This window comes from Dreissena polymorpha, chromosome 16 (genome assembly GCF_020536995.1).
Source record: "Dreissena polymorpha isolate Duluth1 chromosome 16, UMN_Dpol_1.0, whole genome shotgun sequence".
NCBI classification, from domain to species: Eukaryota; Metazoa; Mollusca; class Bivalvia; order Myida; family Dreissenidae; genus Dreissena; species Dreissena polymorpha.
In genome coordinates this window covers 15,868,504-15,886,205 of record NC_068370.1, presented here as the reverse complement: position 1 = coordinate 15,886,205, position 17,702 = coordinate 15,868,504, and the positions used below count along the sequence as shown (strand labels likewise).

Sequence of the window (17,702 nt, the reverse complement as noted above, 5' to 3'; positions counted from 1 at the left end):
TTTTAGTGCACAGGAGTACAATACCCGATATTCAGGAAGAGGGTAAGGGAGTAAATTATAGAACAATAAAACCAGTTCCTTATACACCTTGGAATTTCTAACGATGGAATGATGCTTTTCATACAACATTTCAGTCATTCACCACTCTGGTGAGCAACGCCCTACGTGTGGCAGCCATTAACAGCGTCGGGGACTTTGTGCTCTTCCTTGGCAAGATAGGTGTCATGGCTGCCACAGCTGCTGTCGGCCTGCTGTGGTTCAAGGTATAAAGATTTGTTTAATATGTAGATGTTTATTTCCTTCCTTAAGTGATAAGATTGGTCTGGACTTGACTTGAGAAAGTACCTTAAGGACAAATTATTTAAATCCATTTGTGTGAAGGTGTTTTTACTTGAGAAACAATATGTATGTTTAGTTAACAATAAGTAAATATTTCTGTAGTGCATGTTGTATGATTTTATAAGCAGTAAACATTTGATCATACAATTTCAAAACTAACATGTGAGTTCAGATTTGCCTCAGGCTTCTCAACCCTTTGCATGCTAGGAAATTTGTCATCTGCTAAAATGTCGGCTGCTGAATTTCTAAAATTAGCATTTTCTTTGATTTTTTTTCAAAGAATACTATCAGAATAGCAAACTGTTTGGATTCTGATGAGATGCCACGTTCTGTGGCATCTCATCTGGATCCAAACTGTTTGCAAACGCTTTCAAATTTTGGTTCCAGCACTGAAAGAGTTAACACGCCCCAAGACTAAAAATGTCAGCTGTTGTATCAGTTATCTCTCAAATAACAGTTTTATTCACAGCTGAATATTTGGTGAAAAAAATAATTTGTAAACATTTAGTGATGATCAATCTTGGGGGACTTTGTCATTTTCAATGACTGCTTTAGTTATACTGCCGCAGATAGAGGGCATACTGGATATAGAGAATAATAGGTTGGTGACAAGGGATGGAGAATGGTTATCTGGCAAGTCGGAGGAATTTGACTCATCCGATAAGATCCTCCGACGAGCAAGATAACCATTCTCCATCCACGTCACCAACCTATTATTCTATTTATCATGTCACATTTATTTCCTTTTTATGTCCCCCACTATAGTAGTGGGTGACATATTGTTTTTGCCCTGTCTGTTGGTTGGTCTGTCTGTCTGTCTGTTTGCGCCAACTTTAACATTTTGCAATAACTTTTGCTATATTGAAGAGAGCAACTTCATATTTGGCATGCATGTGTATCTCATGGAGCTGCACATTTTGAGTGGGTGAAAGGTCAAGGTCAAGGTCATCCTTCAAGGTCAGAGGTCAAATATAGGTGGCCAAAATCGCTCATTTTATGAATACTTTTGCAATATTGAAGATAGCAACTTGATATTTGGCATGCATGTGTATCTCATGGAGCTGCACATTGTGAGTGGTGACAGGTCAAGGTCAAGGTCATCCTTCAAGGTCAGAGGTCAAATATATGTGGCCCAAATCGCTTACTTTATGAATACTTTTGCAATATTGAAGATAGCAACTTGATATTTGGCATTCATGTGTATCTCATGGAACTGCACATTTTGAGTGGTGAAAGGTCAAGGTCATCCTTCAAGGTCAGAGGTCAAATATATGTGGCCCAAATCGCTTATTTTATGAATACTTTTGCAATATTGAAGATAGCAACTTGATATTTGGCATGCATGTGTATCTCATGGAGCTGCACATTTTGAGTGGTGAAAGGTCAAGGTCAAGGTCATCCTTCACAAGCTCAAGGTCATCCTTCATAGTCAAACGTCATATAGGGGGACATTGTGTTTCACAAACGCATCTTGTTATTTTATGCTTTATTCACCGTTTATTTACACTGTTAAAGAGTTTAACTGGAGAGTTTCGCTGGAATAATGACGTCATTTTGTCAGACAAATGACGTCAGTTCATAAAAAAACTGAGTGACTGACGGATATTCGACTAGCCCAATTTCCTTTGGAATATTAGGTTACCTGGTTATTGGGCTGATTTAAAGGCATGTGACAGGATAAATATTAATTTGTGTAGCAATTTACTCTGATGTTTCTCTAGAATTTAAACATGAAGTCAGGGCTATAGATAATTTTTTGGGTAATTGGGTTATTCACCCCCTGTTTTGACAACAATAGGGTTTTTGTAAATTCAATAGATTTTAGCAAAAAATTTAACCCCCTTCTGTTGAGCTTAATTGGGTTTTTTCACCCCCGTTTTTTTAAAAACTCAATTGGGTAATTTAGGGAATGACATATATAATATAATAAAAATCTACTAAGATTACTATATTATCATGTGCATGTGAAAAATAAATATAGCAACATTAGTTAGTTTTAATTTACTTTTCATGTTTGTGCATAATGTACATTTTATAACTCCACTTTCCATATCAATCACCAGCCACGGGTGTTTGTTTCACCACTTTTTAAAAGTTTTTTCACTTACACTACCCATAACATGTTTTTTTGGGTTTAACAACCTCATTCAAAATCTCCGATAATAACGGGCGAACTAAATTCTCGGGAGAAATGATCACATCTTTCAACAGATCGTTCAGCAAAGCAGCACAGAAGCTTTCGGTTTCCCCAATATTCTGGCGTAAATACCTGTCTTAGATGTTTGTTTGTGTGACGATTCTCTTTCTACGGCCACGAGTGGCCATTTTGATATTTTAAGAAATGAAAGTAGAAATCGGACGGGTCTACGAATAAGTACGAACAGTAATTTACCCCAAAGGTTGATAACCGCTGGAAAGACTGCCTTCTTTTCTTCATAGGACAGCATATAAACTATCCGGTACATTTTTGTATGGGAAATAACCAGTCTTAAAAAATACGCCCGGTGTTTGTAAGAATTGCGTTTCGTGACGCAAGGTTTTTTACGGGAATTACGTTATTAAATTTATATTTGCGTTTTTGTACGCTTGATTTTGAATTTAATTACGTTTCTGGTTATTTAATTGCGTAATAACGCACATACGCTTGTTATCTATAGCCCTGCATGAAGTTTAGATGTCTAAGAAATGTTTTTCATTCCCAGTGATCCACACATTCCTGAGTTATCTGCCCTTGAACATAGCTGACGAAGTTGTGCAGGGTATAAGTAACATTTTTACAATGCTGTAGTTGAATGCTGCTTTCTTCTGTTATAGAGCCGCAGTGACCTGCACTACTACGCCATCCCTGTGCTACTAGTGTGCGTGTTCTCATATCTCATAGCGTCTTCCTGTCTCTCAACATATGAGGTAAGATTTACATGTTGGTGGACATGTTCTTTCTTTGACCATGACCCTTGTTTGATAATTTAAGGCCTGGAGACTGTAGATCTTTGGACTATGGAGTCTGATTAGGAATTAGTAAGCAATTTCAGTAGATCCAAACTCAACAATTGGTATGCTTTTGTATTTTAATTTTTAGCTCACCTGATTGCTCAGGTGAGCTTTTGTGACCGGTCCGTGTCCGTCGTCTGTCCCTCCGTCTGTCCACATTTGTTCATAAACACTCTAGAAGCCACATTTATTGTCAGATCTTCATGAAATTTGGTCAGAAGCTTTGTCCCAATGAAATCTCGGTCGAGTTTGAAACTGGGTCGTGCCAGGTCAAAAACTAGGTCATTGGGTCAAAAAAAGGAAAAAAACTTGTAAACACTGTAGAAGTCACATTTCATGCCCAATCTTCATGTAACTTTGTCAAAATGTTTGTCTTAATGATATGTTGGTTGAGTTCAAAAGTGGTTCAAGTCCGTTGAAAAACATGGCCGCCAGTGGGCGGGGCAGTTTTCCTTAATTGGCTATAGAGAAACCTTGTAAACACTCTAGAAGTCACAATTTTTGCCCAATCATTATGAAAAATGGTCAAAACATTGGTTTCATTGATTTCTCGGACGAGTTTGAAATGGTCCAGATAGGTAAAAAAACATGGCCGCCAGTGGGCGGGGCATTTTTCTCTATATGTATATAGTGAAAACATGTGAACACTCTAGAAGTCACATTTTTGGCCCAATTTTCATGAAATTTGGTCAGAACATTTGTTTCCATGATATGAGAGTTGAGTTCGAAAATAGTTCCGGTCCGTTGAAAAACATAGTTGCCAGGGGGACTGGCAGTTTTCCTTATATTTGTATAGTAAAAAAGCTAGTTAACAATCATGAGTTAAGGTCATGTAACATGCAAGACAACTCTTCTAAATATTGCATTGAAGTTTACAGTAGTTACTCCCCTTTGACTATTAATGTTTTCATAATAATACAGTGTATTTTCTAGAGAGCACATTTCTTGTCTGATCTTTATGAAACTTGGTCAGAAGCTTTGTCCCAATAGTATCTTGGTCGAGTTCGAAACTGGGTCATGCCGGGTCAAAAACTAGGTCACTAGGTCAAAAAAAAGAAAAACCTTGTAAACACTTTAGAAGTAACATTTTATGCCAAATCTTCATGAAACTTTGTCAAAATGTTTGTCTTAATGATATGTTGGTTGAGTTCAAAAGTGGTTCTGGTCTGTTGAAAAACATGGCCGCCAGTGGGCGGGGCAGTTTTTATGCTCCCCCAAAATTTATTTTAGGGGGGAGCATATAGTTGCTGCTTTGTCTGTCCTTCCGTCCGTCCATGCACAATTTTTGTCCGGGCTATTTCTCAGCAACTAATGACCGGAATTCAATGAAACTTTATGAGAAGCTTCACTACCAAGAGGCGATATGTATATTATCAGCGGGTTCTGGTCGGATTATTTTTCACAGAGTTATGGCCCTTTGAAATTTTCCATTAACTGTACATATAGTGCAATTCTTGTCCGAGCTATTTCTCAGCAACTCATGACCGGAATTCAATGAAACTTTATGGGAAGCTTCACTACCAAAAGGAGATGTGCATATTATCAGCGGGTTCTGGTTGGATGATTTTTAGCTCGACTATTATATATGAAATATATATAGTGGAGCTATCCTACTCACCCCGGCGTTAGCGTTGGCGTTAGCGTGCAAATGTTAAAGTTTGCGTACTACCCCGAATATTTCCAATGTCCCTTGACATATTGCTTTCATATTTTGCATACTTGTTAACCATCATGACCCCAACCTATAAACAAGAGCAGACAACTGTATCAAGCATTTTGACAGAATTATTGCCCCTTTTATACTTAGAATATGCATATTATTGATAAATCTATGATAAAGTTTGCGTACTACCCCAAATATTTCCAATGTCCCTTGACATATTGCTTTCATATTTTGCATACTTGTTAACCATCATGACCCCAACCTATAAACAAGAGCAGACAACTGTATCAAGCATTTGACAGAATTATTTCCCCTTTTATACTTAGAATATATCAAATGCATATTCTATGTTAAAGTTTGCGTACTACCCCAAATATTTCCAATGTCCCTTGACATATTGCTTTCATATTTTGCGTACTTGTTTACCATCATGACCCCAACCTATAAACAAGAGCAGACAACTGTATCAAGCATTTTGACAGAATTATTGCCCCTTTTATACTTAGAATATGCATATTATTGATAAATCCATGTTAAAGTTTTCGTACTACCCCAAATATTTCCTGTGTCCCTTGACATATTGCTTTCATATTTTGCACACTTGTTTCCCATCATGACCCCAACCTATAAACAAGAGCAGACAACTGTATCAAGCATTTTGACAGAATTATTGCCCCTTTTATACTTAAAATATGCATATTATTGATAAATCTATGTTAAAGCTTGCGTACTACCCCAAATATTTCCAATGTCCCTTGACATATTGCTTTCATATTTTGCATACTTGTTTACCATCATGACCCCAACCAATAAACAACAGCAGACAACTGTATCAAGCATTTTGACAGAATTATTGCCCCTTTTATACTTAGAATATGCATATTATTGATAAATCTATGTTAAAGTTTGCTTACTACCCCAAATATTTCCTATGTCCCTTGACATATTGCTTTCGTATTTTGCATACTTGTTTACCAACATGACCCCAACCTATCAACAAGAGCAGACAACTGTATCAATCATTTTGACTGTACTTAGATAATTGAACATTTTGCTTACATTGCCATAACTTCTTTATTTATGATCAGATTTTATTAATACTTTGACAAAACAACACTTACCTGAATACCACAATGGATTCCACCCAAACAATACCCCACGCTCCAACCCAGAATCCCTGCCCCCCCCCCACCCCCCCCCCAATAAAAATGTGTTCCCCCTTTTTTTATTTTTTAAAGATCATCTAATAAATGACCACACCCCACATTATACCCCCCTCTCAACCCCCACCTACCCCCCCCACCCCCAAAAAAAGTTTTTTTTTCCCCTTTTTTTCATGAAATTTGGTGAGAACATTTGTTTTCTTGATACGAGAGTTGAGTTAAAAAATGGTTCCGGTCAGGTGAATAACATGGCTGCCAGGGGGGGGGGGGGGGGTATGGTTGAAACTTGGTGATTGGTTTTATATATATCTCAGATGAGTTGGCAAATGGTCTCGATCGGTTAAAAAACATGGCCGCCAGGGGGGGGGCAGTTTTCCTTATGTGACTAGAGAGAAACCTTGTGATCGAACACTATAGAAGTCTAATTGTTTGCCTAATCATCGTGAAACTTAGTCAATACATTGGTTTTATTGCTCAGGTGAGGTTTTAGAATTGGTCTTTGTCCGCCGTCCATTCGTCCACATTTGGTTTGTAAACACTCAAGCATTCACACTTCTCAAGCATTCTTTATGAAAGTTGCTGAAAGATCTCAGTCAAGTTTGATAATGAGCAAAATCACATAATTAATGCCATAATTACTGCCCTTAGATTGTCCAAATTTTCATTATATTATACAAAATCCTTGTAAACACTCTAGAGGTCACAATTTTGTTTCAGATTTTATGAATCTTGGTCAAAATAATTATTTTTATGTCCCCCACTATAGTAGTAGGGGACATATTGTTTTTACCCTGTCTGTTGGTTGTTTTGTCCCCCACTATAGTAGTGGGGGACATATTGTTTTTGCCCTGTCTGTTGGTTGGTCTGTTGGTTGGTCTGTTGGTTGGTTGGTCTGTTGGTTGGATGGTTTGCGCCAACTTTAACATTTTGCAATAACTTTTGCTATGTTGAATATAGCAACTTGATATTTGGCATGCATGTGTATCTCATGGAGCTGCACATTTTGAGTGGTGAAAGGTCAAGGTCAAGATCAGAGGTCAAATATATGTGGCCAAAATCGCTCATTTTATGAATATTTTTGCAATATTGAAGATAGCAACTTGATATTTGGCATGCATGTGTATTTCATGGAGCTGCACATTTTGAGTGGTGAAAAGTCAAGGTCAAGGCTCATCCTTCAAGGTCAGAGGTCAAATATATGTGGCCCAAATCGCTAATTTTATGAATACTTTTGCAATATTGCAGATAGCAACTTGATATTTGGCATGCATGTGTAACTTATGGAGCTGCACATTTTGAGTGGTGAAAGGTCAAGGTCATCCTTCAAGGTCAGAGGTCAAATATATGTGGCCCAAATTGCTTATTTTATGAATACTTTTGCAATATTGAAGATAGCAACTTGATATTTGGCATGCATGTGTTTCTCATGGAGCTGCACATTTTGAGTGGTGAAAGGTCAAGGTCAAGATCATCCTTCTAGGTCAAATATATGGGTCAATATTGCTCATGTAATGTAACTTCTGCAATATTGAAGCTAGCAATTATATATTTGACATGCATGTGTATCTCATGGAGCTGCACATTTTGAGTGGTGAAGGGTCAAGGTCAAGGTCATCCTTCAAGGTCAAACGTCATATAGGGGGACATTGTGTTTCACAAATACATCTTGTTGTAAGCTAAGTTTGATGTTTGGTAAGGGGTCAACTCGAAATATAGGTCACTAGGTAAAATCTTACAAAAACAAAAACACTCCATACGCCAGAGTTTTGGTTCAATAATGATGAAACTTGACCAGGATGTTTGTCTGGACAATATCTAGGTCAAGTTTGACGTTTGGGAAAGATTAAATGAACCGACTCCTCTCAGGTGAGCAAACTAGGTCCATCTTGGGCCTCTTGTTTAATTATTAAGGTATATTTATACAAGGTTGAACTATTTAAGAAAAAATAATCTTTAAATATGCAAATTAGAAATCATTTTAGAATCGCAATGATAATGATGGTACTCTAGTCAAATATTAGTAGGACGTATTACAACTTGAAACATTATTTATTATTTACAGAAAGTTGTGGTCATATTCCAATCTGTATATTATAAATCAGAGTAATCAATGTGTGTCCCAGTCCAGATATATTTTTGATCAGAGAGATAACAAACACCAAAGTTTTCTTAGTTTTAACAAGTTTGCCCTTGGAAACTGGGCCAAATGCATGTTCATAATGTGTCGTCCAAAATAAACTTGTGCAAGCTGCACATGCTAATCAAGGGCGACACCAAATAGACTGGATTTTTATGCCCCCAGTAGGGTGGCGTATAGCAGTTGAACTGTCAGTCCGTCTGTCAGTCTGTGCGTCCGTCCGAAAACTTTAACACTGGCCATAACTATTTCAATATTGAAGATAGCAACTTGATATTTGGCATGCATGTTTATCTCATGGAGCTGCACAATTTGAGTGGTAAAAGGTCAAGGTCATCCTTCAAGGTCAAAGGTCAAAAAAACAAAATCCAAGGGAAGTAACAAGCTGTTAAGGGAGATAATTTCTATCATTTGGCAGGTACAGATCATTTTCACAAGGGAAGTAATATTTTTTGAAAGGGAAATAATCAAAAAAAATTTTTTTAATTCATAGCAGCGCAATAGGGGGCATTGTGTTTCTGACAAACACATCTCTTGTTGTTTTGAAGAGTTCCTTTTAACGTAAAAAGTCTATAAAGCTTAAAGTGTTGTTCTTTATTAGCCTTTGTTGACTTCACAGAATAATCTGGGACACTGTACTGACATGCATTAAGCCCCGTTTTCCCATTGTGAAAGATTTGATTTCTACACAGATGGTGATTGACGCCATGCTGCTGTGCTTCTGCCATGACTGTGACATCAACGACGGCACGCCAGAGCGACCATACTTCGCTGGGGAATCACTCCAGGTATGAATGCTATGTAGGGATGTACATTCCAAATATTGTTGGGCATTTTGTAAATATATATGGGAGTTTATTGGGATTTATGTTCAAAATAGTCCCAGTATTTTGTTTTTATTTTGCATGTATATACTTGTTGTCAAAGTGGACTTTTTCGATGCTATAAATTGTTTGAAGGCAAATGTATTGAAAACTGAGCATGTATTTTGTGTGCATTTTTGTTGTACATTTTAGTTTTAGCATTTTACATGTGTTTGTATTTTGTGCATATTGAATTTTGACTCTGCACATCTTTAAATTTAAATGTTGTACTTCTCATATTTTAATGCTCACATTTTGATTCATGTAAAAAAAAGATACTGTTGCAACTTAACTCTGATGTAACATTTATAGTTATTAGTCCCCTACCGGTTTCACCGGAGGAGACTTATGGTTTTGTCTCCGTCTGTCCATCACACTTTTCTTGATCCTGCGATAACTTTATAAGTTCTTAATATTTTTTCATGAAACTTGGAACATGAATAGATGGCAATATGGACATTATGCACGTCATTTCATTTCGTTCCTACGTCAAAAATTATGGTTGCTATGGCAACAAATAGACTAGAAATACTGCTGAAAATGGTGGTTTTTCTGGATCCTGCGATAACTTTAAAAGTTCTTAATATTTTTTCATGAAACTTGAAACATGGATAGATGGCAATATGGACTTTATGCAGGTCATTTCATTTCGTTTCGTCGTAAAAAAATCTGGTTGCTATGGCATCAAATAGACTAGACATACTGCTGAAAATGGTGGTTTTCTGGATCCTGCGATAACTTTTAAAGTTATTCATATTTTTTCATGTAACTTGAAACATGGATAGATGGCAATATGGACATAATGCACGTCATTTCATTTCGTTCCAACGTCAAAAATTCTGGTTGCTATGGCAACAAATAGACTAGAAATACTGCTGAAAATGGTGGTTTTCTGGATCTGGCAATAACTTTTAAAGTTCTTAATATTTTTTCATAAAACTTGATACATGGATAGATGGCAATATGGACATAATGCACGTCATTTCATTTTGTTCCTAAATAAAAAAAATTGGTCGCTATGGCAACAAATATATATTTAAAAAAATCTGGAATTTCTGACAATGGTGGAGCCGGTAGGGGGACTTATATTGCTTGACAATAGTCTTGTTTTTGCTGTCCTTGCTTTGTTATTGATGTACATTTTTGCAAATCAATCAATTGCATTAAGAACATGTCTAAAAACTGAGCATTACAGTATTGCTTGTATAATTTCTCCATCTCTTTCTTTGCTTAATTTATTTCTTTTATTGGAACGTTCTACATATTATAAGTCCCATAGGGGTTTGCTTTGGGGGACTATGTTCCCCCCCCCCCCCCAAAAAAAAAAAAAAACAACCTGTTCCTGCTCTTCCTAAAACCTATTGAGCCAATCCATTCCCAATGGCAACATAGGAAGGCTGTTTAACATTAGGAACTGTTTAAAATGTTCATGTGTGTTGTCTATGCAGGATTTTATTGACGGCACAGCCAATCTCCTGAAAGGCCCATCCCAGCCCCAGGCTGCTGACTATAAAGAGTAGTCAGCTTGAGTAGCCTGGACAGTCATGCATGTATGTTAGGCAACGTCATGATGTGCAGACTTGTGGTAGCTGGGTGTAGTTAACACATGGAGTGGTACATTAGTTCCATCAGCACGTCTTATAATCAAGATAACTGTCTTTCAAGTTAATAATTGATTAAAATAGGTAAATGAAAACCATTAAAATGATTGTCTGAAACTCATCTTCTCAATATAGCACACTATGTGATAATGGTAAATGATAATTTGTATCAAAGGGATTCAACATGGGAGGGCTATGCATTTTAAGCAATAAGCTAATCATAGCCAACTTGTCGAAAAAAAAATACACAACATTTGTTCTGAACATATCATTAGAATTGTGCAATTGTATAAACATGAGTAACAAAAATTAAAGTGCATTTAAGTATTTCAAAACTATTTTATTTAAATGCTTAAAATAACTTTGAAACAAAAACTTTAAAGATTTTTTCAGCACTTCATTCTGTTTTTTCAATATTTATTAACTAATACAAATTCCAAATTATGATCCTTGCATGAGACTGCATCTGAATTCATATGTTTCATGAAGATTTATGGTGTCCTCCACTTACCCACTAACGCCCATTGTTGGCTAATAGAACAAATGAGCTGTGTCATGGGAAAATGGGCCTTATGCCATGTGGCTGGTGTAGTTCCAGACCTTCCGGCACATTAGAATAGTGTGTTCGGGACCAGTGTGTCTACTCATGAGATTAGCAGACTTCCGGTATTATAGTGAACAAGCCAGACTCTGATGCGGGTCTGGAGCTACACTGGCGGGGATTGCATAAGACACTGTTTGGCACAACATGGCTCAAATTTATCATCACCCCTAACAATGAGCACATGCTGTTAAGTTTGCATGGTCTCTCATACAACGTTGTTTCCAAAGACCATTTGCTTGCAGAGAGTTGATACCACTATACACATTAAAGCTTGGGCAGGCATACTAAAACAATGTTTCTTTTAGTATACATCCTGATGTATCTACATTTGTGGTAGCTTTTGAGCTTTGCATATGAAGAGAGTTACATGCCACTTACTGAATGTGTCCCTTTAATGAAAGCATTCGTGATTGTGTAGAAAGAACACTCACTTTAAAATGGACACAAATATTAGAACTAGTTTTCTAAAACCAGAACTCATTCACTGCATAATACATATGTATGTTATATGAGTTTGTTTGCACTAACAAATATGTACTATGTAACAGTTAGTTTATTAGTTATGCATAATATATTTTAAAAGTTCTAGTTTTAATTATAAAGCAAATCTTTTTTATTGTATAAGTTCACTCATATAATTGTGTTAATAACAATGTTTCTACTTGCAATATATACAATCACATTAAGACTTCTTATTGCATGTCTATAGTCAAATTAAATTACCATATGTTCAGTGATAATAAAGTAGCAGTTTTCAAACAAAAAAATATGTTTGCAATCTATTTGGTCATAATATGCATACATGTTTCAAGCATGGATACTAACATTATGATTTAATTAAGCAAGAAATTGAGCTCGATTTGTTGTGATTTTCAGGATTTTGTTGATGGAGCTACTAAAGAGCTCAACACCATGCGACTGTCAAATGTTGCTGGGGAGGAGGCAGAACCTGCTGAAGTTTGAAAGTAGCCAATCAGATAGCATCTAACAAATTCACCTTTGAGATTAACCAATCATTTAAATTTTAACACAAATTATTTATAAGATAAATCAATCTTGTACCAGATATCATCTGTTGTTGTAGAGATAAGTAGATTAGTCAATGAGCAGAAGTTGTATGTGAAATACTTTTGTCTGTTATGTAAAACATATTTCACACAAAAATCCTCTTTAGTGGAAAATTATTATTTTGATACAAACTTTTTATGTCATACTTGTCACATAATAACACAAGAAAACACAAAGTGTATATTTTAAAATAATTGGATATACATGTGTTGATAATGTATTAATGTATCATTTAATGTTAATTTCTGCATTACATTTTTGATCAAAATTATGATACTTGCTGTTCCTAGATAAGATCTAAGATTTTGTGTTGCAATGTGTTAGTTTGAGATATTGCAAAATCTTTCAGCAAGTCAGGCATAATGTTTATAACTATCTATGAATTAAAAAAAGAGAGTTTTATTTCTATTTAGGAAGTAACATAGTTTGTTTATTACTACCTTTGAAATTGGGAGTTAAGTATATGACTTTCTTCTGAGTGTACAATTTATGGACCGATTGTAAAATAAGTCCTGTTTTTGTCATTTTGTTTTTTGTTTAATACTTTCACAAGCAAGTAGCTAATGTTCTTCTATAATAGTTTGTGAAAAGCAGATTGTTTCTGTCATATGTCATTCTGTGGTTGAGAAAATGGTTGAGTTCTTGATTTTATCTTAATTATTCAAATGCATCTTGGACACTATAAAAACGGCATGTTTAAGGACTATATCTGGCATGTTTAAGGACTATATCTGGCATGTTTAAAGACTATATCTGGCATGTTTAAGGACTATATCTGGCATGTTTAAGGACTATATCTGGCATGTTTAAGGACTATATCTGGCATGTTTAAGGACTATATCTGGCATGTTTAAAGACTATATCTGGCATGTTTAAGGACTATATCTGGCATGTTTAAGGACTATATCTGGCATGTTTAAGGACTATATCTGGCATGTTTAAGGACTATATCTGGCATGTTTAAGGACTATATCTGGCATGTTTAAGGACTATATCTGGCATGTTTAAAGACTATATCTGGCATGTTTAAGGACTATATCTGGCATGTTTAAGGACTATATCTGGCATGTTTAAGGACTATATCTGGCATGTTTAAGGACTATATCTGGCATGTTTAAGGACTATATCTGGCATGTTTAAGGACTATATCTGGCATGTTTAAGGACTATATCTGGCATGTTTAAGGACTATATCTGGCATGTTAAGGACTATATCTGGCATGTTTAAGGACTATATCTGGCATGTTTAAGGACTTTATCTGGCATGTTTAAGGACTATATCTGGCATGTTTAAGGACTATATCTGGCATGTTTAAGGACTATATCTGGCATGTTTAAGGACTATATCTGGCATGTTTAAGGACTATATCTGGCATGTTTAAGGACTATATCTGGCATGTTTAAGGACTATATCTGGCATGTTTAAGGACTATATCTGGCATGTTTAAGGACTATATCTGGCTTTAAAAAAGTAGTTATTATTGTGTTCCACTATTTAACAGTTCTACTGTAAAACTATTAGTTGCTGTGGTGTAGTGGATATGGTGTCCGTCTAGCAAACAGGATGTCAAGGGTTGGATCCCCACTGTGGGAGCGTTCTTTAGATCTCCCCATAGACTTCAAGTACTGGTTCTAGTCCCAGGAAACTGACTCGAGAGCATTTAAAAAAGCCTTATGCTTTCCATGCAATCGAGCTAAAATAAATAGGTTTAAATTAATTTAAACTATAAGTCGAAAAGTTGAAGAGTCAAATTGGTCATTTAATGGGTCATAAATGATAATAATGATAGGAACAGGATATTTTGAATTATAAACATAATTTTTCAATTTTGAACAGTTTTTAATGAAGTGAGTCATTTATTATTTCTGTGGAGTTCTTTAATATAGTTATTTACTTCTGTAATACATGTTATAATCCTTGACATGACTTTCCCTCTGTTCAATTTCCATATATATGCATACCTGCATCATTCTCGTATGCCATGACATTTGAACGTAATATAATACAATATGGCTATAATTTTGATTTGCCCCTGGCATTGGATAAAATATTAGTAGCTTGGGTTTTCTGAAAGTTCTATTCAGTCGTGTTATCAGTAAGCACTTGTTAAAATGTATAAAACTAATCAATGTTGATGAACATTTGCTTTTCATATATTATTTGTATGATCAATTTGTTTGTTATGTATTGCCCCCTAGAAGAGTAATGTCCCTACATTACTGTACTTTGGGATGCAATAATTTCTATACCTTTCAACTGCAAATGGTATTTGTCTGATATGTTCATATTCCACATTGTGTAGTATGATCAAACAGGACAGTGAAATGATTGTCTTTATAGTATTAAAAAAAGAAACTGTTGAACATAAAACGATTGTATATGAACATTTTACAATGTTATTTTTCATTGACATATGACTATATATTCATATTATGAAGAAATCATATTATTGTAAATGAATATGAATTATTGTCCCTGTAATCTTTATTGTAACTGTAAAATATCTGGGCTGTACATGTATAAAACTACACTGTATTGCTCACATAATTATCAACGTGTTTAAATGACTTTTTCATTTAATGCTGCTTTGGCTTAAAGCATGTCCATAGTTTTGATTGATAAATGATTACTGGTTAATAAACCATGAATTGGAGTTCATTTTAGAAGGATAAGACAAGCACCATGCTAGCTCAAGTTGTTTAATGACTGCCTATTGAACTGACAAGATGTGTTAATTCTCCAAGAAACAAATGATTTAAAAGGAGTTCAAAGCTTTACCAGATTTGACCATATCCACATTTAAATTTATCTTTGCATCACCTTTCATTGGAACACACATCACTTCTGTTCCATGATGTTGTAAATTGGGTTCACTTCCACTGTTAAAAATAGATACTGCCAGAGTCATATATATTAATTGCTTATATTTTTTGGTATTTGGTAAACTGAATTTTTTTGGTCTGAAGAAAATCTGCAAGTGTTTTGCTATATTCTAGTATTGTTGTCAGCTATTAATTTGCAAAGCATTTTTCAAAACAAACCAGAATTTAAGAGTTTATTATTTTAAAGCACTTTGTGGTGTCGTGGCATTTTTAACCAGGTTTTCCGAAGGAAAAAACTGGTTATTAGATTGGCGAATGCGGGCGGGCTGGCGGGCGGAACAAGCTTGTCCGGGCCATACCTATGTCGTTCATTGTCAGATTTTAAAATCATTTGGCACATTTGTTCACCATCATTGGACTGTGTGTCGCGCGAAATAATTACGTCGATATCTCCAAGGTCAAGGTCACACTTTGAGTTCAAAGGTCAAAAATGCCCATAAATGAGCTTGTCCTGGCCATAACTATGTCATTCATTGTGAGATTTTAAAATCATTTGGCACATTTGTTCACCATCATGGGACGGTGTGTGGCACGAAAGAATCACGTCAATATCTCCAATGTCAAGGTCGCCACGACTAAAAATAGATTTTTTTAAAAAGCAAACTTACAAAGGGGGTTAATTTTGTTTGTTCATTTCAAAAGTTCAGTTTGAGTTTTCTCCCTTTATCAGATTTTTTTTCACAATGAAAACCTGGTTTTGTGACAATTTTGTCCCTTGTTTTTTAATGGCCTCCCAAGCGTTAATTGTGAATCGGGAAATGTATGGTCACAAACTAAGTGTTCTGAGTTACTGTTTTACCTTAAGTTTTATCGTTGCCTCAATGCAAACACAGATGGGTAAGTTTTGCAGCATTGGAATCCCATTTAGTCTGTGTAGACAATAATTTTGAAGGTTTTCCAAAATCATAAACAACAATAGGGAAGTTCATAAGTCATAATGAAAGGAAGTTTAGGTCTGCCTTTTTACTGACTAATCTGGACAACACTTTCCCCCTAATCTGGACAACACTTTCCCCCTAATCTGGACAACACTTTCCCCCTAATCTGGACAACACTTTCCCCCTAATCTGGACAACACTTTCCCCCTAATCTGGACAACACTTTCCCCCTAATCTGGACAACACTTTCCCCCTAATCTGGACAACACTTTCCCCCTAATCTGGACAACACTTTCCCCCTAATCTGGACAACACTCCTTTGACTGAATTTTTTGTTTAGAAGAGACTTCCTTTTTCCCAAAAATCATTTAAGATCAAAGTGTCAGTCAGATTGCAGACTGCATCAGCAAATATGAGCTTGGGGCTGATACTATACATACATTAAGCTTGGGGCTGAAACTATACATACATTAAGCCTGGCTGATACGATACATACATTAAGCCTGGCTGATACTATACATACATTAAGCCTGGCTGATACTATACATACATTAAGCCTTGTTTTCCATGAGCAGGGCTCATATAAAAATGGCTCATATTTATGCGCCCGAAGGGTGGCATATAGTTTTTTAACTGTCCGTCAGTCCGTCCGCCTGTCTGTCTGTCTGTCTGTCAGTCAGTCAGTCTGTCCTTCTGAAAACTTTAACATTGCCAATAAATTTTGCAATGTTAAAGATAGCATTTTGATACTTATCATGCATGTGTATCTCACGGAGCTGCACATTTTGAGTGGTGAAAGGTCTAGTTCATCCTTCAAGGTCAAAGGTTAAATATATGGCTTCAAAGCGGCACAGTAGGGGGCATTGTGTTTCTGACAAACACATCTCTTGTTTTAATATTAAGTTTGATGAGAAGTCTTTCTTAGCCTTTGAAAGACGTGTCAACATATTAGTGATCTGTTAAAACAAATGTAGAGATATGTTATATGTTATTTGTATACATTTAGTTCATTTGGGTGAGGATAGTTAAAATGTATATTAAGTATATATGTTTGATATATTTGTTATTAAGAAAAGTTAAATGTATGAACCCATATTTTTTAAAAGATTGATTGCACATGACTTTAATTATTTCTTTATCTTTTCTATGGTTGTTACCGGTAAACTGATTGTGTATCAAGTTTACGCAGAAAAAGAGGTCATCTCAATTTAATACATGAATATATTTTGGTCATTGATTTTGGATGATACTTTACTGTTGTTAATTTTTTACATTTGCCACAAATGTGGTTGTAAAATATTACTGTAAGCATATTAAATTGATGTTCTTATTTTTTTTGTATACTGTTAGTGGAGATTTTTGTTGTATTATGCGTTTACTCTTATATTTTTTTATATTTCTTTTGCTTTTTTTGCTGGTATATTTAAGGCTGTGTACTGGGTACTGTAGCATATACAAATATATGACATCTCAATATGTAATTTGTTAATAAAACATAATTTATGCACATTTT

At 35.5% G+C, this 17,702-nt stretch overlaps 1 protein-coding gene across 13 annotated transcripts in view; it reads left to right on the top strand.

The window, feature by feature from the left end:
- LOC127862981 (choline transporter-like protein 1) overlaps window positions 1-17,696 on the top strand; it is a 103,561-nt gene extending 85,865 nt beyond the window's left edge. For 12 of the 13 annotated variants that reach the window (XM_052402261.1, XM_052402273.1, XM_052402262.1 and 9 more), the window contains exons 14-17: window positions 135-263; window positions 3,154-3,246; window positions 8,986-9,081; window positions 12,238-17,696. In XM_052402261.1, the coding sequence (XP_052258221.1) occupies window positions 135-263; window positions 3,154-3,246; window positions 8,986-9,081; window positions 12,238-12,324 (405 nt within the window). In that variant the 3' untranslated portion in view covers window positions 12,325-17,696. Of the gene's footprint in view, window positions 1-134; window positions 264-3,153; window positions 3,247-8,985; window positions 9,082-10,604; window positions 10,707-12,237 lie in introns of all 13 variants that reach the window. The other variant, XM_052402274.1, reaches the window with a different exon arrangement.
- Window positions 17,697-17,702: the final 6 nt, after the last annotated feature.